The sequence below is a fragment of the Paroedura picta genome, chromosome 7 (genome assembly GCF_049243985.1).
Source record: "Paroedura picta isolate Pp20150507F chromosome 7, Ppicta_v3.0, whole genome shotgun sequence".
In the NCBI taxonomy this organism is placed as follows: Eukaryota; Metazoa; Chordata; class Lepidosauria; order Squamata; family Gekkonidae; genus Paroedura; species Paroedura picta.
In genome coordinates, this window is record NC_135375.1 from 111340392 (window position 1) to 111367330 (window position 26939).

At 45.3% G+C, this 26939-nt stretch overlaps 1 protein-coding gene across 9 annotated transcripts in view; it reads left to right on the plus strand.

Moving 5' to 3' along the window:
* KCNMA1 (potassium calcium-activated channel subfamily M alpha 1) overlaps positions 1-26939 on the plus strand; it is a 581951-nt gene that overhangs the window by 407540 nt on the left and 147472 nt on the right. For 6 of the 9 annotated variants that reach the window (XR_013232722.1, XM_077345959.1, XM_077345953.1 and 3 more), the window contains exons 15-17: positions 5373-5482; positions 10973-11041; positions 20514-20525. Coding sequence is in view for 8 of the 9 variants with exons in the window: in XM_077345959.1 (XP_077202074.1) it covers positions 5373-5482; positions 10973-11041; positions 20514-20525 (191 nt within the window). In the remaining variant the exon portion in view is untranslated. The remainder of the gene's footprint in view (positions 1-5372; positions 5483-10972; positions 11042-20513; positions 20526-26939) is intronic. The other 3 variants (XM_077345960.1, XM_077345955.1, XM_077345956.1) reach the window with 1 other exon arrangement.

Consider the following 26939-nt stretch of genomic DNA (forward strand, 5'->3'; position numbering starts at 1 on the left):
AGAAGGGCAAGGCTGCTGGCTCGATGTCAGCATAGACCAGACACAGCTGATGCAGCTTCGGAGGATAGTGATTGATGACTGAGCTGGAATCACTCAGCTCATTAGCAGGGCTGCTTTTAGGCAGGGCTGCAGCAGCGTTTCGACGTGGGTGCAATCTATGCAGAAACCCTCCCATCCGGCTTGGTTTCCTTTGGCTCTGTGAACTCCTGTGACTCCATATCAGCTTTCCTGACTTCTGGCATACGGCTCTTGAATACCCTCACGATAGTTGGACTGGCTTTGATGACTATATGCATATCTGGATTCTGACCTTGGCTGTCCCTCGACTACTCTTCACCTCGCCCCTAACTCTGCTTGCTTCGGAATGTAACGACCCGGACTGGACATTGACCTTGCTCTGGTGTGGATTCAGGCTAGACTCTGCAGCCCAGGCACCTCCTGCCCAGCTGCCACTGGGTGCAGCCAGATAGGGGCAGCATAGGACGCCTGTTCCACTGAGGAACCCCTCTGTCAGGAACTTCTTTCAGATAACAAGCAAGATAACAGAAGTTATTTTGCTCCTGGTCACCAACGACACAGCCTGGCACTTAAGGATCTTTTCTATCTCCTTCATGGCTGCCCTGCTCAGAATGTGGATTTTCTGGAGGTCACACTGTCTCTGTCTGAAGGGAGCTGGACTCTGGACTCTGCCACTGGACTCTGATTTTGTTGTGCTACTTCAGATCAACACGGCTAGCCACTTGAATCTCTCTTTGTGGAAAGTGTTCATGGACTTTTAGCTTAGAAGAGGAGGCGGAATCAATTAGGAGGTCAGAGAGCCTGAAAATAAGTGCACCTATAATGAGGACAAAAAACAAAAAGTGCACAATGCTTTGGATCTCTTGTTTTCTTATTCTTCAGAAGAATCATCCTAATAATGGATTCTCCCCATTTTCTGGTTGGCTAAAGGCTAACCACCGAGGTAACTGGAAAGCTTGGTGGCTTCCTAGATTCTGGGCTGTCTCGCCTTCCCAACAGGAACACGTGTGGCATACAGGGACCTTATCCCATTAGATGTATGAACAGCTCGCTGCATGCCAAGGGATGTGCCCAATGCCATCTCCTGTGACTGTGCAGGAAAACCAGCTCCACAGCTGAACTCCATCAGCAAGGCTTTAAGTGAAATCGTATATGTCTGCCCAGGGTGATGCAAGAGGCAGCTTTTTGTCTTCCTTTATCAAGACACCATCTTGTCAATCGAAGCATTGCTGGAGCTCTCGTCGTTTCCAGCCCTCACGGCAGCAGATTTTGGCACCTTAAATCATCCACCTCCCGTCCAATGGGGGACAATAAAGTCGAACCAGCGAGAATGGATTCCATTTCAGAGCAAAGGTTGCCGCCATAAAACCTTTGTTTGTTTTGCTGAATAAACTCATTCAGATACCGGTTATAAATCTCTCTTTATTAAGTATTGGAGAGTTCAAGAAGATGGATGTGTTACTTTCCCTCAGATATGCCAGACTGAGGACTTCAGGGGTTTATCACCCGCTCCATTGTGGTTTCTGCCGATGTGTTGGGCTCATTTTAAGAGCCGAGGCTCTAGATGTGCCTCAGGGGCTTTTGCTGGCGTCAGAAGATGGATCTTTACTTGCGAAATGACAAGGGGCAGGAGTGAGGTTGAGTAAAATTTAAAGAAAAAGACCTGAATGTGTGAGCCACTTTTGAAATGTTTCCTGTGGTGACTTCAATCATGAAAATGGATTACATTTCTAAGGAATTTCTAGGCTGCACTGATAGCTTAGCATCATCTACCTAGCTATCATCTCTCTCTCTCTCGCTTTAGAGAGCCAGCTTGGCATAGTAGTTAAGAGCCATGGCCTCTAATCTGAAGAGCTGTGTTGGATTCCCCACTCCTTCTCCACATGCAGTCAGCAGGTGACCTTGTGCTAGTCATTGTCCTGTTGGAGCAATTCTGTCAGAGCTCTCTCAGCCCCACCAACCTCTCAGGGAGTCTGTTGTGAGGAGAGTAAGGAGACTTGGAGACTCCTTTGGGTAGTGAAAAGTAGGATATAAAACCCACTGCCTTTATACCCAGCAGCTTACAACAATAGACATCTCCAGCTAAAACCAAACATGAAACCGAAAACCCTAATTCTCTCCTCTTTGCCCCCACTTTAAAAGATGTCTGCCAATGCAGACCCCTTTGAAAGTCCTAACAAACTGGCAGGCCTTCATGTGAATTGTAGTCCATGAACATCTGGAAGGCCACAGGTTGACTATCCCTGCCGTAAGAGAAGCGGACTACAGATAAATGAATGGAAAACTGCTCTTGAAATGGCATGGACTGGCAATGCATCTTGCCACATGGCGCTGAGTATTTTCCAGTCTTTTCAAGGAAAAATCCCGTTATTCCACTCAGCTGGCCCTGCCATTCCCATGAGCTGAGACGGTTTGTTGGATAAAGAGTCAGAGTGGGTATAGGTACTCTGACTCTGGTATGGATAAAAGTACACGCTGGAGTTTGTCTACATGCGTACCCCTTAAGCAAATGTTGTCACCTTTTGGAGTAACTTATGCATTTAGGGGATGCAAGTATACCTTTCTGGAAAAAAAGAATTTCTCTTTGAATCTTTGCAACCCATTGCTTTGGGAGAACTGGACTTGCTCCCAGCAGCCCACATGTTCTTTTCAGGTTGGGTTCTTTGGAACATCATTTGGGCATGGAGTTGGAGTCGCTGTGGGTGGGCAGGTACCTGTGAATTTCCTGCATTTTGCAGGGGGTTGGACTAGATGGCCCTCAAGATTCCTTCCAATTCTATGATTCTCCTTGGCCACCCATCATCAGAAGCATGATTTGTTCGGATGTCTGACCACCTCTGGGAGTCTCCTTTTCTAACAGATGTGTGTCCTGGGTTATTAGCTTCCAGGAGGCCAAGCACCAGTTGTCAGCTGCAAGTACAAGCAGAGGTCTCTTCTCTCCCTCCCAGGACCTTCACTCCAATGCATGACTGGCAAAGGGAGCTCTGGCTCTCAAAACCTTGTGTCCTCCAAAATCTCTTTGGGTCTCTGAGGTGCTGCTGGACTTGAATCCAGCTCTTCTCTGTCAGACCACCTGGAAGTCACTTCTTTTTTGCTGTTGACTTTGAAGGACTGGGACTGGTGAGAACAGTCCATCCCTTAAATTCTAGCAAATGGCAGAAGGAACAATGAGGCATAAGATTTTTTTTTTTGCGGGGGTGGGGGAAGGATTCCAATTTCAGGTTAACTAAGTATAAATCTGGGGGAAAGAGTACCATGGTGAGATATCATGGTGGACATGCACAGGAAGACCTAGACCTAGACCTAATCTGCACACAATCGATAATGCACTTTCAATGCACTTTCGAAGTAGATTTTCCTGTTCCGCACAGGAAAACCCAGCTGCCAAAGCACATTGGAAGTGCATTATCCCGTGTGTGCAGACTAGGCCCTAGGAAGGTTCCCTGAGACCCTAGGAATGGGATGAAGAGAAGGGGAAAGAAGATGAGGGGTACGGAGCCCAAGATCAGGAACACTTTCCCTGGTAGTTCCCCTGTTATCACAGGCCACTCCACTCTTGGATGGAACAACAGGGTTCAGTTGGCAGGAAGACAGACAATACAAGCCGAAAGGTATGTGCCCCCCCTCCCCCCAGCCCTGGCCATCCAACACATAGCTGATTCTTTGATGAGAAGTATTGTGTTTTGCTGACATGGTTTGAGTCCTTTCCAAAACCACTGCCTTGGAGCAGGACAGAAACAAAGAAGTGGTTCTCAGGATAGTTCTGATTGATTTCTGAGTGGCCCAAATAATCAATTTTGGCCCCTTTCCCAAGGTCTCTCTGGCCAAACACTTGAATGTGCTCCATCCTGCATTGTTTCCAATGGAGGGAGGAAAGGCATTTAAGCTTTAAAGGACACATGGTCCCTTTAAAATTTAAAAGCCTTTTGCAAGCTGTGGTGGTAGGAACTTCAGTGGCACCCTTTAACCGCAGCTCTCTGGTGGTCCCAATATATATATTCAGGGGTTTTCAAGCTTGACTATTTTCCAGGTGTTTTTTCCCCAGCTCGGATTAGCCAAATGCACACTCTGTGTGTGTGTGCGTAGTGTATATGCGCGCACACACACAATAGATAGATGTAACATTAATTGTACGTATATGCCAAGAGCTGTCAAGTCTGATGGCTGATGGGATCCCTATGAATTAATGTTCTCCAGAACTTCCTCTCCTGAGACCCAGCTTGGTGTAGTGGTTAGGAGTGCGGACTTCTAATTTGGCGAGCCGGGTTTGAATCTGCGCCCCCCCTCCCCCCACATACAACTACCTTGGACTTGCCACAGTTGTTCTGATCAAGCAGTAATATCAGGGCTCTCTCAGCCTCACCCACCTCACAGGGTGTCTGTTGTGGGGAGAGTAAAGGGAAGGTGACTGTAAGCCGCTTTGAAGAAGAAGAAGAGTTGGTTCTTATATGCCGCTTTTCCCTACCCGAAGGAGGCTCAAAGCGGCTTACAGTCGCCTTCCCTTTCCTCTCCCCACAACAGACCCCCTGTGAGGTGGATGAGGTTGAGAGAGCCCTGATATCACTGCTCGGTCAGAACAATTTTATCAGTGCCGTGGCGAGCCCAAGGTCACCCAGCTGGATGCATGTGGGGGAGCGCAGAATCGAACCCGGCTCGCCAGATTAGAAGTCCGCACTCCTAACCACTACACCAAACTGGCTTTGAGACTCCTTTGGGTAGGGAAAAGCGGCATATAAGAACCAAATCTTCTTCTTCTTCTTCTTCTTCAACAACCCTGCTCAGGTCTTGCAAATGGAGATAGGAGGTGTCCTTGACGGAGTCCATCCATCCGTCTCATGTTGGGTCATATGCATGCTTCTACCCAGAATTAAACTTCATTGATCTGAAAGGTGCACCTAGGCTCAAGCTTTGTTCTGCTTCTTCAGACTAACACGACTACCCACTGGAACCTATTCCCCAAATCTTGTTTTTCTTTAAGGTGGTACTGTTCATAAATCTAATCTTTTAGTCATTTTCCCCCAACGGTAAACATACCTTTCAGCAATCCCATAAAACTTCTTTCCTTGCCGTAGGCCAAACAGTACTAATCTCTGACTGTTATCTGTATGACTTCTGAAAGTCGGCCGGGGGGGTGGGGGTTTGCTGGTGATTATGGAAAGAGTATTATCCCATAAAAAACTTATCAGCGATTATTAACCAATAAAACAATTATCTGAGATACTGCGTCCAATTACCTAAGCATTGATTTGGGCTTAATCACCTCGATTAATTTTTACAGAATGTGATTTTCAAAATCTGCAATGTTTTTTTTTTTGTTTGTGTGTGTGTGTGTCTCTGTGTCTCCCTCTTTCTAGATTGAGGAGGATACGTGGCAGAAATACTACCTGGAAGGAGTTGCAAATGAAATGTATACAGAGTATCTTTCTAGTGCCTTTGTTGGTTTGTCCTTCCCTGCTGTTTGTGAGTAAGTAGTCACGGCACAATGAACACCCAGTCCTTCTTTTAAACCCAAGTCAGATAGCGGACGGAGAAGACCCATTTCGGATTCCGAAATCCAAAACATAGCTAGGGGAAGGAATTAAATTTCAAGTGTATAGCATTATAGAACATGCATCCTCAAATGCAAATTCTTTCCATGGAAATGTGTTGAATCAGAACGTGAAATACATTAACAACATAGCTAGGAAATATTTTGATATTGTTCTTGTGGCTATTCTTCCTAAGCTGCATTCAGGGTTGTCACCTGCCAGGAGATAAAATGCCCTGCCCCTTTAACAGAGGCTTAATAAGATGTTATTTACTAGGTGATGTAACTTACCTTCATGCAACCAGCTGCCCATGTCCATGCATTATGTCTCTATTAAAGTAGCAGAACATTTTACTCTCCAGGCTTTGTGGCAAGCCAGGGCCCAGAAGAAGCATGCATGATGTGCAAATCCCACAGTATCTTGGTTGATCGCTTCGCCAGAAGATCAGAGGAGAGAGCTAGGGGGAGGGACTTTGCAAAGTAACGTACAGAACTTTCCCGCTAGTGTTGCAGATTGGTTGCAAGAGTGTAGTGCTTTCCAGAGGGTGAATCCACTTTTGGGGATTTCCCTGAAAGCGCTACAACGAAGCGCTTTTTGCGGATCGGTTTCAGGAGTGTTGCAGATTGTCAACGACGTTGTGCATAACAGCAAAACAGTAGCGATTTCAATTTGTAACCATTGTGCTATTTTGAACGAGTGCGGAAGACCCCGAAGAGTTCATGTAATGTCATTATGAACAAACAAATGGCAGCATGAAGAATTACCAGGGTGGACCATCTTCACCCTTCTCATAATTGGTCCTCCCCCCAACACACACACACACACACACACACACACACGGTTGACCTCCTACCTCTTCACCTTCTCCTTGGTGTTTTGATGGCAGCATCCATAACATGCCTTCAGTTTTAATGCTCAAACATCAATGGTTTCCATGCACAGACCTTGCACAGACCTTGCCAGCAGGTTCTGGTGGGTTAGTTAGTTTTAAGCTCACGCCTTGAATCAATCTTTGTTGGTCTTAAAGGTGCTATTTTTGTTGAGTCAGTGTTAGTGTTACTTATGCCTTTCCTGTATGAATCCGGGCAGAAAAGAGCACCTGCTTAAGCACGCAATCTCCAATGCTTCTCGTATCGTTTTGCATTATTGCTGATTGTGGCCCCTCGGGCGGGATCGATGTGAAGCAGACCCCTGGGAGCTGGGCCTCCAAGCCCTTTCCACTGTCAAAACAGCTGCATGTCCATATGGCCCTTGGAAACGTGTCCCGATGTGCCTGTGCTGAATCCACAGCTATTTCTCACATGGCACGCTAGTGCAGCGAAGGCACAGCCAGCCATAAAGAAGGTGCTGTGGATGAGTTTTAGGACGTGCCTCACAACATTGGCATGCTCTTGAAGCATTTGATTATCTGGAGGCTTAATTATCTGCTTTCGGGTTTAGATTAAAGAGAGGCCGTAAGTCAAGCCTAACCAACACGTTAATGATTATGTCACTCCTCCGTTCAAATTAATTAAAGCTCAGTAGCAATTAGAATGTGGCAGTTCCGCAGTGCCATGATCAGTGTGTCAACGTTTCCATTGCAGTAAGGGATAGCTGTTTGTTTCCACGATAACGGAAGATATCAAGATGAGCTTTCTGTTTTCTTCCTGGAAAGGGAAGTAATTTGGTCACTATAGAATTGGGCCAGATAGAACAGCAATAATAATCATAGAATCATAGAGTTGGAAGGGGCCATACAGGCCATCTAGTCCAACCCCCTGCTCAACGCAGGATCAGCCCTAAGCACCCTAAAGCAATCATCCATCTTAAAAACTATACCCCATCGGAGTAGCTGAAATGGCAAACCATCTGTAGATGCTTCAGCACCCTTTGAAGTGGCTACTGCTGCTCCATATTGGTCGATAATCTTTAAAGAAAAGATTATCTGAAACTACCAAGGAAAATCCAGAACAACTTTCTGGGGAAAGGGTGTCCCTTCTTGGGTGAGAAATCTGAGGAAATTCGAGGGCACTTGGCCTCAACCATAGGCCTGGTGGAAGAGCTTTATTTTATAGGCCCTGCAGAACTCGGTGAGCTTCAACAGGGTCATGATGTTTTCTGGGAGCTCATTCCACCAGGCATGCTTGCAGTTGGTACGCAGCTGTCTGCTCAGTCCCCCTATCCCAGGGGTAGTCAAACTGCGGCCCTCCAGATGTCCATGAACTACAATTCCCAGAAGCCCCTGCCAGCATTCACTGGCAGGGGCTTCTGGGAATTGTAGTCCATGGACATCTGGAGGGCCATAGTTTGACTACCCCTGCCCTATCCAAAAATGCAAGGTGTGAGGCAGGACGGTAGATGGCAGGATCCCATGGATTCAAAGATGGCAGAGGCCTAATCATTATCTTCTTTACGCCCCACGGAATGGTGTCTGATGTTAGGGACAGATTTATTATCTCTCTGAGGGGTCCCCTAACCCTATCACCACCTGCTTTCACAAGCCACAATGGGCAGGGGTCTAGGAGGCAAGTGGTTGGTCTCACTGCTGCCAGCAACCCATCCACTTCGGTTTGAATAAAGTACCTGAAGCTGTCGAAACTGGAGGTGGCCAAGGGGCCTTCAGTTCCCTTTCTGTATTACCTGTTGGGGGAAGGTCATGGCAGACCATTGAAATTTTATCCTCAAAATGGATTGCAAATACTTCACAGCTAACTTCCAATTGCCTATCATCTGAATACCCTTCTTCAAGGACAATGAAGGACCGAACAACCCTAAATAATTGTGCTGGGTGTGAGCTTGCGGATGCAATGGAGGTCATGTAAAATTATCTCTTTCCACCCTTTACTGCCATCTCATAGGCCCTCATATGTGTCCTACAAGACGTTCTTGGAGCTTCATTGTGCCTCTTCCTCCAGACTCCCTCTGGCCATCTCAGTTCTTGTTTCTTCTTGCATAGCTCCCGAGTGTACCTGTGTATGGGGTTAATGGCTCTGCAAAGGCATTTATTGCTCTCGCCTCTAAATCCTCGCTTTTTGACCATTACATTCTCCCACCCACTGACCCTTGGCAAAGTGAATGTAAAATGGTGACTCTCCTTTTTGTTCTCCTACATTAATTTTCAAAAGATAACCCACGTCAAGGCAGATTTGCGTCTGCCCATTCTGTGGTGACAGCAGGTGATAGAACGCAGAGATAATAGATGCGTCCCTGGTTTCTTGTCCGGATGTTTTAGCAAAGCAACAATATAGAAGGTTTCCTTGCTAATTTATGCGAGTGAGGATCTCAGCCACTCAAAAATCCTGATTTAATTAGGAGAAGAATTTATTTCCCTCTGGGCAGGCAGATTGGCACAGTTGGCCCCAGCTCCTTTGGAGCTTTTGTTCAGGAACATCTGTGTTCAGATGGCTCCTGTTAATAAATGATGTTGGTAGTTAAAATTGAGGGAAAGAGATTAAAACTCCCTATAATGTCATTGTCACTTTTTTGTTGATCTCAACATGGTACTTAACATAAGGCGGGAAGCAATCCAGCTGGTTTACAGTCATTCTGTTGCTAGTACAAAGCCTTTCCCTCACATCCTGATTATAATACAACCTTATATATTGAATTCAAATCATGAGTTTTTCCTAAGTAGAATGCTTCCAAGGATCCCTGGGAAGAGAAAGTTTCTGTTAAACCATTGAATGTGGAACTATAGAATGTAGAACTATAGAAAAGCCCTGCTGAATGAGACCAGTAAAGACCCATCTAGCTCAGTATCCGGTCTCACACGGGCCAACCAGATTCTCTGGAGGGCCCACAACAGAACAGAGAAGACAAGGCCTTCATAAGAACCTCAGGAGAGCCCTGCTAGATCAGACCAGTGGTCCATCTAGTCCAGGGGTAGTCAAACTGTGGCCCTCCAGATGTCCATGGACTACAATTCCCATGAGCCCCTGCCAGCAAATGCTGGCAGGGGCTCATGGGAATTGTAGTCCATGGACATCTGGAGGGCCGCAGTTTGACTACCCCTGATCTAGTCCAACATCCTGTCTGGAGGTCAAGGCCTTCATAAGAACATCAGAAGAGTCCTGCTGGATCAGACCAGTGGTCCATCTTGTCCAGCCTCCTGACTCACACAGTGGCCAACCATATTCTCTGGAGGGCCACATCAGTCCCCGGTGTTGTAGGCACGTGACATTTATTTCCGGCTTCTTGCCTGTTTGGGGGATAATTCCCCTCCCTTCCTGATAGCTCTGAAGCGGAGGGAGGGGCTCCAAACCTGGGGATTCCCCCACCCCCACCAAAGGACGGGCAGATCTAGAAAGTTAAATTTACATGTTAAAATTACATTAGCAGTAGCCAAACTTTTTTCAGGCCTTTTGTCCTTTAAGTTATACCTATGTCTGCTCTCTTATTCAGCTTTGATGGGAAAGAGAAATGGATTTAATAATAAATGGGGAACTCTTCAGCCAGTGTAATTTCTTTGTTCAGGTGCAAGGTTTGTGTCCCTGCTAGGCACCAATCCCTGCCTGTTGGCACAAGCAGCATCTGGCTCTCAAGGCCATTGACAGACTTGGGAAATGCAGCTCTCTGGAATCCCAATTGGTAGGCCTTTAAGGAGGGAATGGATGCCTCCTGGAGGAAGTTGTAGCTACAAGAACTGCATTTATTGCAACAGAAGAGTCAGCTAACAGAATAGGCAACTGCTAGACCTCAGGAACTCTTATCTCCTCTACCAGCTGTGGTCACAAGACCTGAACCTCCTCCTTCTACAGCCTCTGGGCATTGTCCCTAAAGTTATTGTATTAACAGACCACAACCATTGATGGTGCTATGAAGGAGTCATTCATGGGTCTTACAATTGCCAACCTCCAAGTGGTAGCTGGGGATCTCCCACCACAAAGATCATCTGGAAAAAATGGCTGCCTCAGAAGGCGGACCCTAGGTCCCTCCCCTAATCAAGCCCTGCCCTTCTCAGGCTCCCGAAGCCCTGCCCCCAAATCTCAGGTGATCTCCATCCACCATCTGGAAGTTGGCGATCCTGTGAATTGTAACAGGGACAAAGTGACTGCCTGTTTTCTGCAGAAATGGTGGTGTTGACAGCATTTGTAATGATAAATATTGAGATCTCTAACACCGAGATCATGGTTAGATGTATTGTATTGGTGCCACCCTCTTCTGAACATTATTCTCTCCACCAGGCTGAACTAAGATCAGAATTGTGACCACTGCCGCTATATGTTATGTGATATGTTATATGTAACTTTTAATTAGGGTTTTTATGGGGATTTTATTGTGTTTTAACTATTTATGTTGTGAACCGCCCTGAGACCTATTGGGAGAAGGGCGGTCTAAAAATTAAATAATAATAATAAATAATAATAATAATAAAAATGTTCTGTTTACACCTTCACTGTGTTGACAAATGTCTGTTTGTCTCTCCCCCCCCCCCCATTTTCTGACAGACTTGTCTTTGCGAAGTTGAGGCTCTTAATGATAGCCATAGAATATAAGTCGGAAAAACGGGAAAGCAGGTACGTAACATTCTACAAGCATGGACTGGTTTGGGCACCTTGGATGTCTCTCCGGCCTTCCCCCAAATGGTTTTTTCTACCTCTGTCCTAAGCCATTGCGATATCTCTTCCACCAGCTGAATTAGCCCAGTCCAATGGCCTTACCATTCTCCTCCTGAACCAAAGGCCCATGAAGTGGGTCAAAAGGAGGTTTTGATTTCTACTGCTTTGAACTCTTGGTTTTGTCAAAAAACTTCAGGGATGGTTCCCCTCTTTTCACCTTGATAAGCAATTCCTTCCCTTGAAATCCTGGGACTTGGCTGTCAGAGGCTCCAAATTCTTTTGCTCATTTATTATGATTACCATTATTATTCATCTCGTGCTCGGCAGGAACGCAGCTCTGTGGCTCCAGGAGCTGCCATGAGAGGAGCCAGCAGAAAACAGGGAAGGGGGGGGATGCAGGGGGAGGGATACGGAGAAGGAGGCGCAAATGGCCCCCGAAACAAACCCAGTGAACAGCCATGGTAGCTCTCTGGACCAGGGCTGCAGGGCCTCTTAGCCCAACCGTGGTGGCAATGGGCATCAACTCGCCCCTTGGCTTCTCCTTCCAACTGGTGCCAGTACAGAAGATCTGACAAAGATGACTCAGGCTGAATGCTCCATGTTAGGAAACTCCTGAAGATTAGGGGAAGGGCCTGGGGAGGACAGGGACCTCAGTGGGGTGCTACACCATTGCATCTGCCCTCCAAAGCACCCATTTTCTCCAGGGGAACGGTTCTCTGTAGTCTGGAGGTGGGCTGAAATTCCAGGGGATCCCTGGATCCTCCCTGGAGGCTGGCAACCCTAAAGATGGCTCTGGCCAAGTGGCTCCTGGGATTCTGGCTGGGTTGCTGGGGCTGGCCGTGCTTTCATGGGGTCACCAGCAGCCTTCTGGGGAAATGTCCTGTGAGTTAAACGGTCAGTCTGCCCCATCCCTTAAGGACGTAGGTTTTAATCCCTATGTAGGAATATAGCAGCAACAGAGAGGTGCAAAGCTGCCGCGAATGCCCCGTGGACACTGACGGTGTAATAATAATGCTAATGATGATAATTGTTTCCCCACCACGTCTTAGAATCACATATTACATGGTCTTTCTATGTTTGTTCTTTATTGAACCAGCATGAGCTTTCTCCAAGGCCTGTTTTGCCCTTTGACTGTCAATCTGGAGACTCTTGCCCAAAGCCAGAAGGCAGCGGAGCCTCTTCAACCGGAAGAAGGTGCCTTGGGTCGTAGGAAGGGCCTTGCTGAGGATAGTGGTAGGATCCAGGCCTTTCCCTGACGCCCAAAGGCAAAGCAGACAAGGAGGGAAAGCTAGGTGTGAACTCTGTAGACGTTACATCTGTATTCATATTCCCTGACAATGGTACGGACAGGTACTAATACTAATAATGAGCTCTGAAAATCAGGCTGATTTGCTGAAAGGGGTTTATCCCATGTGAGCTGCCCAAATGGGCCTGTGAAACTCTCCACTTTCGTTGAAAGAAAGGTAACTTTTTAAGTAAATATCAGCCAACGTATGGGTGAAATGCTGCCAGCAAGTCAGAATCAGATTTTGTGCTAGTGAAGACTGTTGCCAGTAAATACTTTTCCCTCTTGCTCTTTGTGACAGTCGGAAGGTGAATTTATTCTATTTTTTGTAGTGCTCGGGCCAGGGCTGCATGCACAGAGAGAACATTAAATGCACAAAAGGGTACGATGAGCAGCGTGCACTGGAAAGGCCCTACCCCTCTGCCTAGGGAAGGACATGTGATAGTGGCCTTCTAGAACCCCAAAGGCCCTGTGGCTGTCTACAGATGTGCGGGACAACTAGGGTTGCCGACCTCCAGGTAGCGGCTGGAGATCTCCTGTTGTCACAAGTGATCTCCAGATGATAAATATCAGGAGGAAATGGCAGCTTTGCCAGGTGGGCTTTCTGGTATGGTACCGGCAACCCTCCCAGGTGCCACACCCGCAAATTTCCAGGTGTCTTCCAAGCTATAATTGGAAACCCAACTCATCAGGGAACAGTGGGGAGAAGCCAAGAGAAGAAGAAGCCTTTTCCAGACCTGGTCAAGAGGTCTGAAGGGCCATAGTGGCCTTTACCAGGGAGAGTTGCCAACTCTAGGTTGGAAAATTCCTGGAGATTTGGGGATGGAGCCTGAGGAGGGGAGGGGCCAAAACAGGCTAGAGTGCCATTCAACCCACCCCCCAAAACAACCATTTTCTCCAGGGGATCTGATTTATGTTACCTGGAGATGAGCTGTAATGCTGACGAAACTCCAGGCCCCATCTGGAGGTTGGCAACCCTATTGACAGAGGAGTGCTAGTAAAAGCAAAATGTACATATTTTCCTTCTCCCTCCCCTCCCCTCTTATTCTTCCAGACTATTTTTATTTCCAAAATGAGAAAATACCCATTTTTCACTCTCCACTTGTGCATGGTGGAGGTTTTTGTTTGTTTGTTTGGCTGTTATTTGTAGTTTCTTTACTTTTGAAACCCTGATTTGCTCTCTTGAAATTCATCATTAAATAGATTCATTATTTTTTTATCATTCAGGTTTTTTGTGTGTGTCCGTTAGACTCAAAGAGAAACACATTCCTGTTTATTTCCCTCTTTTCTGTTTGAATTGGAATGGCCACAGAATGTCCTCCTCCCCCCCCCCAAAGGATTTGCCCTGCCAAATTTCAGACAGAAAAATTATCCACATTTTATAGGCAATGAAAGTCTTGGCTTTCAGAGAGAGGTCTTTGGGAATTCAAGTAAACGGGCAAATGGGCAGTGTGTCAAACTAGGGGGATTTGTCAGAGTTGAGGTAACGAGAAAACAGCCAACCCTCTGGGCATTCTACTGTAGCCTAAGTCCTAATTGGGCCCTCCTTCATGGTTGCTTTTGAGGAAGATTAAAGAGATCAAGAAGTACATAAGAACATCAAAGAAGCCATCTTGGAGCAGTCCAATGGCCCATCCAGTCCAACACTCTGTGTCACATGGAGGCTAAAACCCATGCTCCCCTCAGGATCAGTGGTTCTCAACCTTCCTAATGCTGCGACCCTTTAATACAGTTCCTCATGTTGTGGTGACCCCCAACCATAACATCATGCAGGTGTTCTTTCACAGAAATTAAATCGAAACTGACCAAGCTTGCGGCCTGGGAAGTTTTTTACTGTGGGGGGGCAGGGGAGAGGGAACTGCGGCCCGGCGCCATGGCCTTTGCGGCCCGCAGGTTGAGGACCACTGCTCTAAACCACGCCCACGACAGCCTCTCCAAAGACAGGTCACAACCTTGGGTAAAAATTGAGTAAATGAATAAATAAAGTTACTTCTCTGAATTAATCTTGTGGAAGTCTTTGCTAACATGCAAGTATTCACTTCCAACTACACCACCATGGTGCCTGTTTTCAATATTCTCCTTGAAAGCAAACTGTTTCACAGAGTCCAAGCAAATCTGGCCAACTTCAGTTCACCAAATATTGCTGTGTGTTCAGAAGTGTCCTTTTGTCTCCAGGGCCCATTCCACACACATAGGATAATGCACTTTCAATGTGCTTTGGCAGCTGGATTTTCCTGTGCAGAACAGGAAAATCTACTTGTAAAGTGCGTTGAAAGTGCAGTATCTATTGTGTGCAGAATAGGCCCTGGTCAGCCATTGTTTCCTGGTACTCTTTTCCTGCTTCATAGCCTTTGGCCTCATTTCCTCACACTTCTCTCTCACTTTCAGGGTAAGAGATAGTTGTCCCTCCCTTTCATTCGATTGTCACGGGTTCTGCTAGAATGAGAGAGAGTGACTGACCCGAGGTCCCACAGCGGCAGAATATAACTGAGATCCCCGCGTCCTCCCAGCCTGACCCTGATACTCTAACCATGGCACCACTGTGTCTCTTCTGCCCTGTGTCCAACCACCGGGCAGGGTTTTAAGGCAGCTCTTCTGTGCTGCACCCGTCTCAGAGAAAACATAGGATGGTCATTATATGACGATCTTGTCAAATGGGTCACCATTTCATTGAGAACATTTGAGACTTCAGGTTGGACCAAATCCATGTATATGTTGGGTCCTGCCTGTCTCCTGTACCCTCAGCTGATGTGTGAGGTCAAAAGGGGGTGTGTGATTCCAGATGGATGTCTTCTGTTGTCAAATACTAAGACTTGTATATTTTAAAGTTATCTTCCGGGAAAAGGAATGTTCAGTATTCTTCAGTGGTGCATCCAAAAATGTTTCTACTGAAGAACCTCAGCTCCAATCGTTTGCTGTAAAATTTTGTATTGCCGTTGACTAACATACATTTTTAAAAAGTGGATTATCACGCATTCTCCCCCCCCCCCCCCGGATTAACAAATGACTTCATAATCTGTCTTCCTTTCAAATTAATGGGAATGGTTTTATAAAATTCGGAGGGGACTAAGAGAAAGCCTTAGTCAGAAAACAGTACTGAAAATACACCAATTTTAGTTGTGTTGTAGAAACTATCTCCAACGCAGCCCTAAGCAGAGATAACCCCTGTATAAAACTCATGTCTTAAAAAGATGTAACCGTTTAGAATTATGCTGGATCCAAAGTAGCTATAGGTGAGTCTCGCTTCCGAATGGGGTCATTGTCCAAATAATTTGTCTTCAGAGTGTCTGCTAATATTTCTGAAAGAACTGGCCCATCCCATGATGCTTTGCTACAAGGCATCATCCTCCCCTGGCCGTTCCTGACACTATTTCCCCTCCTTTGCCAGCATCTGGCATCCATTTTCCTCTCAAACGTGAAACTGCACAAGAAGTCTGAGGCCTTGACAGAATTCATTTCCAAGATAGCTCTGTGAGGATGTTTGAATTCGAGCCTAGTTGTTTCGAATTCTCACATGACCCACGGAATTTGAAAAGCAGCATGACAGCCAGAGAATCGGGGCATCTAACAAAATGTGATTGTCAACAAAGGAATCAGTTTCGGACCCTTTCAAAGGGGAGCCAGAAGTGCTGGACGGAAGTCCAGAAGCACCTTAAAGACCAACTAGGTTTGGGGGCAAAAATCTTTTGAGAATCAAGGCTCCCTTTGCCTCGTGAAAGATTACTCTGAGAAAATCTTGTTGTCTCCTAAGTTGTTCCTGGACCAAAATCTAGCCATTTTAGACTATTAATCCTTATAAAATGCCTTCGGATTTCATGACTTATGTCTAAACATCATTCAAAAGCTTGAAAGAGTTAACAATGTGGATTAACCACATATCAGGACCAATAAAATCTTTCTTCTCCTCACCATTGCCCACAGATTATGGGCATACCTCTTGTGTTCACAAGTGCTATCCTAAATCTCCACAAGTTAGTCTTCGAGAAGAATGCCTTACATTGAACTATGAGAACATTTATCAGTGTCGTAACTGGTCACTAATGTTTCTGTTAGCCAATGCGATTGCAGTTTGCTCAGCTGCTTCTGATTCCTTTTGTTGCTGTAACCATCATCTCAGGCGGGTCTGGTCCATACAGGCCCCAGCATAGCCCTCATGGATGCCAAAGAGCCCCCTCCACCATGTGGGAAAGCTGATAAGGCCCAGTCCACTGATGTCCCCCCCTCCCCTAGCGTTTTAGTGTCAGTACACATCTTGATTTCTTTCACATCCCTTTGTGCTCTGTTCAAAGAGGTTTGTAGGGTTTTGAAACAGGACCAATCAAAAAACTGTATGTGTGGGTGTGTGTCCTGAGCAACAATCACCAGGGCTCGCAAAGCTTACCATCTACACGCTTAAAATCGGTGGGATGATGACCAGAGTATGTATTTAGGAGCAAGATTTCAATTCTATTTCCAGGGCCAGTGCACAGAGTGTGGAGTATAAGGTGTGCCCTTTGGCTAAGGAGAACACTGGGAGTTCTGCACTTCCCAAGCATTTCCAGGCCGTATTGGGATTGGGACCTTTGGGCGCATGGAGAAGGGGCATTGCTCTCCCCCACCCTTTTCCTGCCTGAAAGGGCTCTGGGAATGTACATGTAGCTGTCATTACACATAAGCAGCTGCTTCAAGTCAGCCAAATGGCCTGGTTGTAGGAGTCTCGGCCACGGCCATGCCATAGTCCTTCTCTGAATTGGGCTGCATGGTCCTGGGTAACACACAGTGAACTTGTGATGCATGGAGGACACGAGGATTTTGCACTGTGGGAATTTCCCAGGCTTCCCCAATGGTACCTAAGGGTACACTTCAGGCTGCGTCACCTGGGCCTACTTTGCTGAGCTTGTCAAAGGGGTGTGTGCCATTTCCAGAAGTTCTGAAGCTTCAATGATGGCTCAAGGACGTTCATAGCCAAAAGGTTCCCGAAACTTCCCATCTCAGAGCATCCTCAAGGGAAAGATGCTCAAAATGTTTGTGGGAAACTAGAACCATGTTTGAGTCTGGGGTCACCTTTATGGCCAGCAAATTTTTTTTTTCAAGGGGGAAGCTTTCGTGTGCATGGCATACATTGACAGACACAATGAAATGGAAATTACAGGACCGCGTACCTAAGCAGAGAGAGGGCCAGGGATGGGCACACAGCACAATGAAGAGGTTTACCTGATACAAGAGCCTCGCGGAAATAACACGCTAAATTTATTAGGTCATCATCATTCATTTGGGCAACTCAGGGTTGAGGGGGGGGACTAGGAAAAGAAATTAAAATGTTGACATTTATTTATTTATTTATTTATTGTATTTCTATACCGCCCTCCCCGAAGGCTCAGGGCGGTTTACAGGAAACAACAAAATAGTACAGGTAATATCATTCAAGTAACAGTGAGGTGGTAACAACAACAACAACATTTACATAATAACAATAACAACAATAACATTAAAGGAAGGTGAAACTGCAACTGCAAGAGCCTTAGCTCAACTCATACTGAGGCCCAGGTGTTGGGTGGATTTTTTTACAGTCATGGTAGGAGGGGAGGGCCTGGGGACAATTGGAAGCGATGTACAGGTCAACCTCAACCAAATGCCTGGCGGAGGAGCTTCCTTTTGCAGGCCCTGTGGAACTGCTTTAGATCTGTCAGGGCCCTGATCTCCTCTGGAGGGCTTGGAGGGGGTGGGAAGGTGGGCAGCTATGTTTTCCAACCATATTCTGCATGAACGCGCCACTTCTGGAGTTTCTGAAAGCCTGAAGAATGTTTCAAGGGTTTCTCAATGGAATTGATGGTTTGTTTGGAGTTTCTCAATGGTAAAAAAATTGAGAAAGGCTGATCTACAGGTTTCTCAGACTTGTGATTCCTGATGCCAGATTTGTGTTCATTTATCCTTTGGTGGAGGGTTTGACTAGGGCCCATTCCGCACACATAGGATAATGCACTTCCAATGTGCTTTGGCAGTTGGACTTTCCTGTGCAGAACAGGAAAATCTAGGTCGAAAGTGCATTATTTATTGTGTGCATACTAGGCCCAGCTTGCTGTGCAAGTAGAGAACAGAAGGGCATCATTAGTATTTAATTGCATATACAATTTTAAGAAGACGAGCATGCAAATAATTTTTGATGGTGTCGTTGATGCTGTTTGGTCCAGTGATTGGGTGTCTATGGCAGCAAATGTTTTTTTTTTCCTTTCTTTTTTGTAAGGTAGCGAACAAAAAATCCCATTGTACATTATCAAATGCTTTCTCTGTGTCTAAATAAATAAAAGCTGTTTGTCGCTGTGTTCTTCGAACATAGTCCATAGCGGTTATGATCCAACATATATTGTTTCTCATGAGTCTTTTGGGCATGAAGCCTGTTTGATCCTCATGCACCACCTCCGAGATACACCTTTTCAGCCTTTCTATCAAAATTTTGAGCCTCTTGTGGCGCAGAGTGGTAAGGCAGCCATCTGAAAGCTTTGCCCATGAGGCTGGGAGTTCAATCCCAGCAGCCGGCTCAAGGTTGACTCAGCCTTCCATCCTTCCGAGGTCGGTAAAATGAGTACCCAGCTTGCTGGGGGGTAAACAGTAATAACTGGGGAAGGCACTGGCAAACCACCCCGTATTGAGTCTGCCAAGAAAACGCTAGAGGGCGTCACCCCAAGGGTCAGACATGACTCGGTGCTTGCACAGGGGATACCTTTACCTTTACCTTTATCAAAATTTTAACAAAAATTTGATAATCAACACTCAAAAGTGAAACGGGTCTATAAGATTGTGGTAATGATAAGTCCATTACTTCTTTTGGTATGAGCGCAATTGAAGCTTGTTCCCATGAAATCGGAATTTCCTTGTCTGAAGATTCTGTGATTTGGTCCATAACCTGTAACAAAATGGGAGGCCATCCCAAAATAGGCCATCAGGATCTGGTGCCTTTGTGGCAGCAAAATCGGATCTGGGTTTGTTGCAAGCTCTGTTCATGTTCAAATTAGATGTTGTATTATTGTGGACTGTGCAGAATATGGTTGGGAAGCAGAACTGTGTACACGCCCACCCAGGGCCCCTCCCCTTCTCACTCCCTCCAGGTTCATTATTGGCCATTTTGGGAGGGGAGGGCAGGTCAACATGACCGTATCTGGATTGTAAGCCATGACTTCTTCTGGTAGCAAAAAGCTCCAGCTCTTCAAAACATGACCGTATATGGTCATATTGCCTGATAAACGTTTAATAAATTTAAAGATATATTTAAAAAATAAGTAACTGCCACCCAACTGTCCTGACAGAGTGGTTTCTCAGTGGAACAGACTTTCTCAGGAGGTGGTGGGTTCTCCATCTTTGGAAGTTTCTAAATGGAGGCTGGAGAGCCATCTGACAGAGAGCTTAATTCTGCAAAGATTCAAGGGAGTGGCAGGTTACAGTAGATGAGCGATTGGGATGTTAGTGTCCTGCAGAGTGCAGGGGGTTGGACTAGATGACCCATGAGATCCCTTCCAACTCTATGATTCTATGATTTGGGAAACCCTTTCAGGGTCCTCAAGAAACCCCAGGGCTTCACGAAACCCTGACTGAGAGAACCTACTGTAAGGTAACTGGAAAACATCTTCATTATCCCGTGCATTCCTCCATGGCCTTATATTTACGTGGTCTTGTAATCCCCATTCCACCGAGTCTGTGTGCTCTGCACAACAAGCTTCCACCTTGAATAAAACGTCATCAAAGGTGACCCTGGACTCAAACTTTGCTCTGCGACTTCAGACCAACACTTGGATCAGTGAAAAACTCCCTGTTTCCTGATTGGGATGCCCAAAGCCAAACCCCCTTTCCTCAGGTTACAGTTTTACCATGTCCTTTTTTCCCCCACCGGAGAAAAGAAAATGGAAAGACGATCCTCCCTTCTTTCATGTCGTCCCCCCCCCCCGTGTTTTACTCCTCTGTGACACGCTCTCCCTGTCTCTCCGTTTTATTTGTCGTTCCCCATTTCCTGCAGAAAAACCTTCCCCCCTCCCCTAAAAAAAGCAAACAAACAAAAATGTCGCTGTCTTCGGAGGATTTGAAATAAAAGGGTTTTTTTTGCCTTTGTTTTTTGGTGTCGGTTGGTTTTTGATCAAAGTGTTTGATTTGCCATTTTTTTCTTGTCGTTTGCAGAAGCCGAAAGCGGTACGCCCTCCTACGTTACCTTTCCTTCCAACCTCCGCCCTACCTCCACTCCTTCCAGCTTCAGGATTTTACCCCTTGCCAAGAACTCAGGAAGATAACACCTTTGTCTATCTTTCTCTCAATATATATACATATATACTTATATCGTCCCCCATATATACATGCCCATGGTTACACGCATATACATATATATGTATATTTATATATGAGCCCCCCTCCCCACAGTTCCAAAGAGGAGAGAGAACTCTATAGCAACAGTTTGTTTCATTGTCGGTTCTCATGCACTAACTTCTTTGCAGGAAGTAGTTATATTATAAATATGTATTATGGATGTGCAAACAAAATTGAGATACGAGCTTTAGACTGCAATACGTCCTGGGTGCACCAGCTAATTTCCTTAGGAAAATTGTCTCGCCTGTTCAACGCTCTTCCCCTCCCCGTTTTATTTACTTGCCTTGCGTTAAAACAACATCTGCTCCCCTGTCTCTTAGCCTTCATTTCTGTATGGGGAGATCCCCAGGTCCCCCCTTCAGCATCCATGTCCTGCACAACACTTCATGTTCTCTTCCCCACCCATCCCCCTCCATTTTGCCTTTCATTAATAGCAGACGATTATCTCCGTCGCCCTTCGCTTTGGTCGGTTTGTTTCGTTTTTTAAGTTTTAGACAGAGCATCGACTCAGGGGGCATGTGTCGGAGGCTGCCATAATCTCTTCTCCTCACGCTCCGGGTAGCTCTTTGTACTCCATGTTCATATTCATTCCAGACTAGGCCGCCATTGATTGGAACCTTTGGATGAGTTGGCTTCTTCCCCACCCCCAGCTTGCAGCGGCATGTTTGGCATATTACTTTCCCACGCTGATCTTCAGCGGTATTTCTAGCTTACGTGCCATCCTGCTGTTTTGGATTTGAACTAAGTAAGGCATGAACTACCAAATCCCCTTTCTCCCTCTGTTTCTCCGTCGTTGTCCTTTTAACCTTCTCCTGACCTCCTCAGGGCGTCCATCCTGGGTCCTTCCTCATTCTCAATATGTTCTTCTTTCCTCCTGAACGGCATCTCTCTGCCTTCATTGGTTCTCCTCCCCTCCCTCCCATTTTTTCATCACGCTCCTCTGCATAGTGTGTTGCCCTCCTTTCTTTTTGAATCCTCGCCTCTGGATTTGGAGTAGATATGCAAATAAAGAGAGGTAGCTTCCTGTCAGTTTGGCATTATTCATATGATCCAACTGCAGAGAAGTTACTGCAACACTTGGCATCTTCATGGATCTGCAGTTGTTGCACTCCTCTTGTTTGGCTTCCCGTTTTCCTGTAATGTTTAACCCAGTGGTAAAGGCATGCTGAGCAGTGTGAGAAACGTGTGTGGTTTATAACTAAATGCACTGGCTTGCTCCCGGAATAAACAGGTACTAGCATTTGGCTGATTCACATGTTGCTAACATGACCATGAGTTGCTTCACGGCCACGAGTAACAGACAATTCAACCGCTTGCAAACGTTTGGCACTTTCTCCGCCATTTTGCTTGCCTAAAGTTTAGGCCAATGCTGCAATCCATTAGCGGCGGGCTTTCTTTTCCTCTTTCGCTTTCTTTTTTTGAACCAAAGGCTTTTACTCCTGGGAGCAAGCAATCTCTTTGTGATGTGTCTGCTTTGGTGCAACGGGAGCTTTCAGTATTCTGTAACTTTGATGGAGCTGCCTTGCCTGTTGTCTGCATTCTCTTTTTGTGTCTGTAGTGGAATTATTTCTGTGTAATATAAATATGTGGAATCTATATTAACATCAGTCAGAGGGAGCCAAGAAGAAAGAAGCGATAGCCGGGAGACACACAGCTCCCCAGCGAGATGTGTGTGCTCACCTCCCACGTTGTTTGTCAATATGCCCTGCAAAAAATCCACGAAGATTTTTTTAAGTACATCAATAATTCATAGTTGCCATAGTGACCAAATTTTTTGTTTTTAAGGAGCTGTTTGCCACATTACAACAGGCCTTGACATTTGGGCGCAGCACGGATAGAAAAACCAAACCAAACCATTTTTTTTGTGATAACTGATCAAGAATATCCCATGTTTGCTCAATTATATATGGCTATTACAATACAGTGGTGAATAATATATTTTGTTGTGATCTTAATTGAATGGGGAATGGTACAGCACATCTACCGTGCCATGGAAGTCATGTGTCATAGAATTTCTTTTGCCACTCATCCAGTCAGATATTTGGCTTTTGTCCTACACATGGATTCAGAATAGACATGCATAGGTAGTAGATGTGGCACACTTCACATGCCTGTACCTGCAACTCTCCGTGCACTTCACATGCATGAACCTGCAACTCATGCATGTAGACTTAACAGCTATGTGGGCATTTCACACTAACCATTCCTTCTGTTGGAGATGCTACCCTAGAAAAGAATCATAGAGTTGGAAGGTACCTCCGGGTTAATCTAGTCCAACCCCCAGCACAATGTAGGAACTCATAACTACCTGCCCAACCACAGTGACCCCAATTTCGTGGCTGAGTGATCCCCCCCAAAGAAAATCTCCAGAATCCAGCGTGGCCTGGAGGGAATTCACCTACCATCCCACAGTGGCAATTAGCAGTTCCCTGGGTATGCAAGGAAGGGCCACAAGAGACAAACACGGACACATCCCTTCCTGCCCACCCACTCTCAATCTGCCTAAGTTTATAAAATCAACATTTCTGTGAGATGACTAGCCTCTGCTTAAAAACGTACAAAGAGGGAGAACTTGCCACCTCCTGAGGAGACCTGTTCCACTGAGGAACTGCTCCCTTTGACTCAAAAAGATGTTTACCAGAAACGTCCTCCCTCTATGCAGTTCCTACCTACCATGCCATGGGAGGCTCCAGTAGTATCCTGGCTCCCAGTAGTGTCCTGGCCAGACAGAAATGAGGTCCACAAGTTCTTCGCTTCATTAAGAAGACATTAGTCATTTTTATTTTCATTGAGTACCTACAGCAGCCTTTCTCAACTTTTTTACCATTGAGAATCCCCTGAAACTTCTGCCATGTTGGGATTGTTTTTAAAGTCTTTTAATGGGTATTTTAATTGGGATAATATTGTGACCCGCCACGAGCCTACGGGGAGTGGCGGGAAATAAATCTAAATACTAATACTAATACTAATACTAATAATAATAATAATAATAATAATAATAATAATAATAATAATAATAATAATAATAATAATAATAATAACATTCTTCAGGCTTCAAGAAGCCCCAGAAGTGGCATGATTATGCAGAAAATGGTTGGGAAGCAGAGCTGTGGACAAGCCCACCAGGGGCCACTCCCCTTCCCACCCCCTCCATGCACATCAATGGCCATTCTGGGAGGGGGGGAGGTAGATCAACATGACCATATATGGTCATATCACCTGATTAATATTTAACAAATTTAAAAATATAGACAAAATAATTAACTCCCACGTATTCAGGGCTGTCAAGAAACCCCAGACTTTCAGGAAACCCTGGTTCTTATTTTAACCCCCATCATGAGCTGGTCGTCTGTGACTGGCAGGTAATGATGATGATGATGATGATGATGATAGAGAAAGTCTGACCTACAGTTACAAAAACCTCAACAATTGTTGAGTGGTTTGAATGGAAATATCCATATTTAAAACCTACACACACACATATACACACACACACAAACACACACACACACACACACACATGCATACATACATACATACATACATATATACACACACACACACACATACATGCTCCCACTCCTAATGGTAGTGTCTAATCTGTGATATTCTTAGATTATTTGGTTCATGCAGATGTACCATGCACATGACAATGTTTATCATGTGATTCTGAATGGCTGAGGGTAGTTTTGAATTTCCTCTTCACAGTCAGTTCTACACCACCACAGCCATTTTATTTAGACATCCTTATGGAACTGGGTCTTCTGAGATACCCGCTACCAGCTGAATTTTGTTACCACTCACCACATGTTCATTTTGCAATTACTTGGGACCCTGGTGTAAATGAAATTCTTTCTGAAGACACCATTTCCAAATGGATATTGACAAAGAATGTAATTCAAGGTGGGGGGGGGGGGAAGCATGCTGTGTGGATTGTCCGTCATTTCATTAAACTTAACCCTGTAGTCTCCTGTAACATGATTCCTCCTTTCTCCAAGTAGGAAATGCCATAGGCTATCAATATTTCATTTAGAAGCTGGAAGCAGTTAATAGAGATGCATTATGGCCTGCATTATAAACAAGTACTCAGATTCCAACTTAAAAACTGTGTGATTCTAGAAACATGTTCAGGAATCAAGCAGCTAACAGCATGGAAATTAGGGATGAGTGCTTTGACACAGTTCGGCCACCTGGGTGCTCACCGAAGCATGAGGTGGCCAGCACCATGGCAGGGAGGGGAGAGGTGGCGTCGGCATCAGTGCGCCAGTTGCCAGCCTCAAGCAGGTGCAGAGCTCTGCACCTGCGTGCGGGCACTGACTGGCGCGCCAGCACCACCCCTCCCATCCATGACGCAGGCTGTCTTGGGGTTCGGTGAGTACCGAGGCAGATGAACCATGCTGAAGCACTCCCCCCTAATGGAAATTACAAGAACAGCTGAAGCTTCCTTCACATATTGAATTTCATATGCAAATATATATAAGATTTTTTTTTCTTAAATGCAATCTGAAAAAAATAGTCTTTTCCACATTCCCGTATTCTTGGCTTGTAAGTTCTTGTTTCTTTGAGGGGTGGGGATTCGGTGCCAGGTATGTTTTGCTCCCTCTAGTGATTGATTTTATTTTACACCTGGTTATGTCCCGCACATCTCCCTGCAGGTTTAAACTGCACATTTTTATGTTGGACATAATACAGTGTAATATTAAATTGACCACCAGATGGAGCAAAAACACATGCAGAACAACCCCCCAACATCCCCCCAGTAATTTACAAGCCATGATAATGAGAATGCAAAACAGCATTTAATACGTGAATGGATCTACTATTTTGGAAATGCATCAGAGAATGGTCACAAACCAGTTCTATCATTGTGTCTTACTCTAAATCAGGCCTTGTAGTATGTATCAAAAATCCACACAATGGGGCCAGGGGTAATCAGGGAGCTTTTAAAACAAACAGAATAAAGCAGATGGTCAACCAACAAGTCACTCTCCCCCCTCCCATCATAGATACTAATTGTTCATATAACGCCCTGTGGCTTTGGGGATGTCTATCAAATGACTTTGTTCCTGTCACTGATTCCAGTATTCTAGCAAATTAGTGCAAAAGTACTGGTATGATTGACAGGAAAAGGAAGCAATGATATCATGCCTCATTACTCTCCATTGAGTGTATTGACCTATAAAGGAGAAGGGGGCATATATCTGCACATCCCTTCCGTGTCAATTATAGCAGTCATCTTGTTCCTACAGAACGTGGCAATAGGGGGCATTGTAGGATATCTGATAGCAGTCTTATACCACATTCATGGAACCGCATGCATTTCAAAATATTCCAGATGACCCGTTGAGCAGTAAATATGAGAACACTTTTTAATAGAAAGGCTTCATGTATTATGAAAGTCTAGAGCTAGAAGGCTGTACTGTGTGTAAAGCTGCACTGTTGCGTGCCATTTGTTCATTCGTATGTTCCTGGACTGTCCTTTTATCAACCTCATTCCTTGAAAACATATTTTCTGTTAAGTCCAAACCGATTCCAGTCTTTGCCTCACTTACAAATTGTGCATGGATGTTGACTCTCCTCTGATTTAACCGATCAACACCTTTTCTAGAAGACTAACGGCCAGAGGGTCAAAAAATAAAAAGGATCCCAAATAGATCACATGTTCCATTCTATTGGCCTATCTAAGTGGCTAGGGAGATGTTTCTTAAAAGTCGTAGAGTTGCCTCGAAGAAGGAAGGCAAGCGATATGGGAGAACGTTTTAAAAATTATTTTAAGAATCATTAAAACCTTTAGAGTCCTATTTCTCACGCTGGTTGTGAAAGGTTTCAGGATTATTCTGATTATTGCCTAAACTACAACCATATCCCCAAACCAGATTTGATGCCCGTATACCAAATTCACAGAAATTCAGCTCCTCCTGATGCAGCTAGTTATAATGTATCCCTTGCAATTTTTCAAGAATGATGAGTAATTTATTTTTATCCATCAGCCACACGTTGAAAAGGGGTTCTGGGGACCTGGGAGTTATTAACCACTATATGATCATAATCATTGTACATTCTCTTTAGCAATGGTAACCAGTTGCTTGTACCATTCCCCTTGAGTAAATATATATGTGTGTGTGCGTGTGTGGGTGTGGGTGTGTACTATACCATAAACCAGGGGTAGTCAAACTGCGGCCCTCCAGATGTCCATGGACTACAATTCCCAGGAGCCCCCTGCCAGCGAATGCTGGCAGGGGG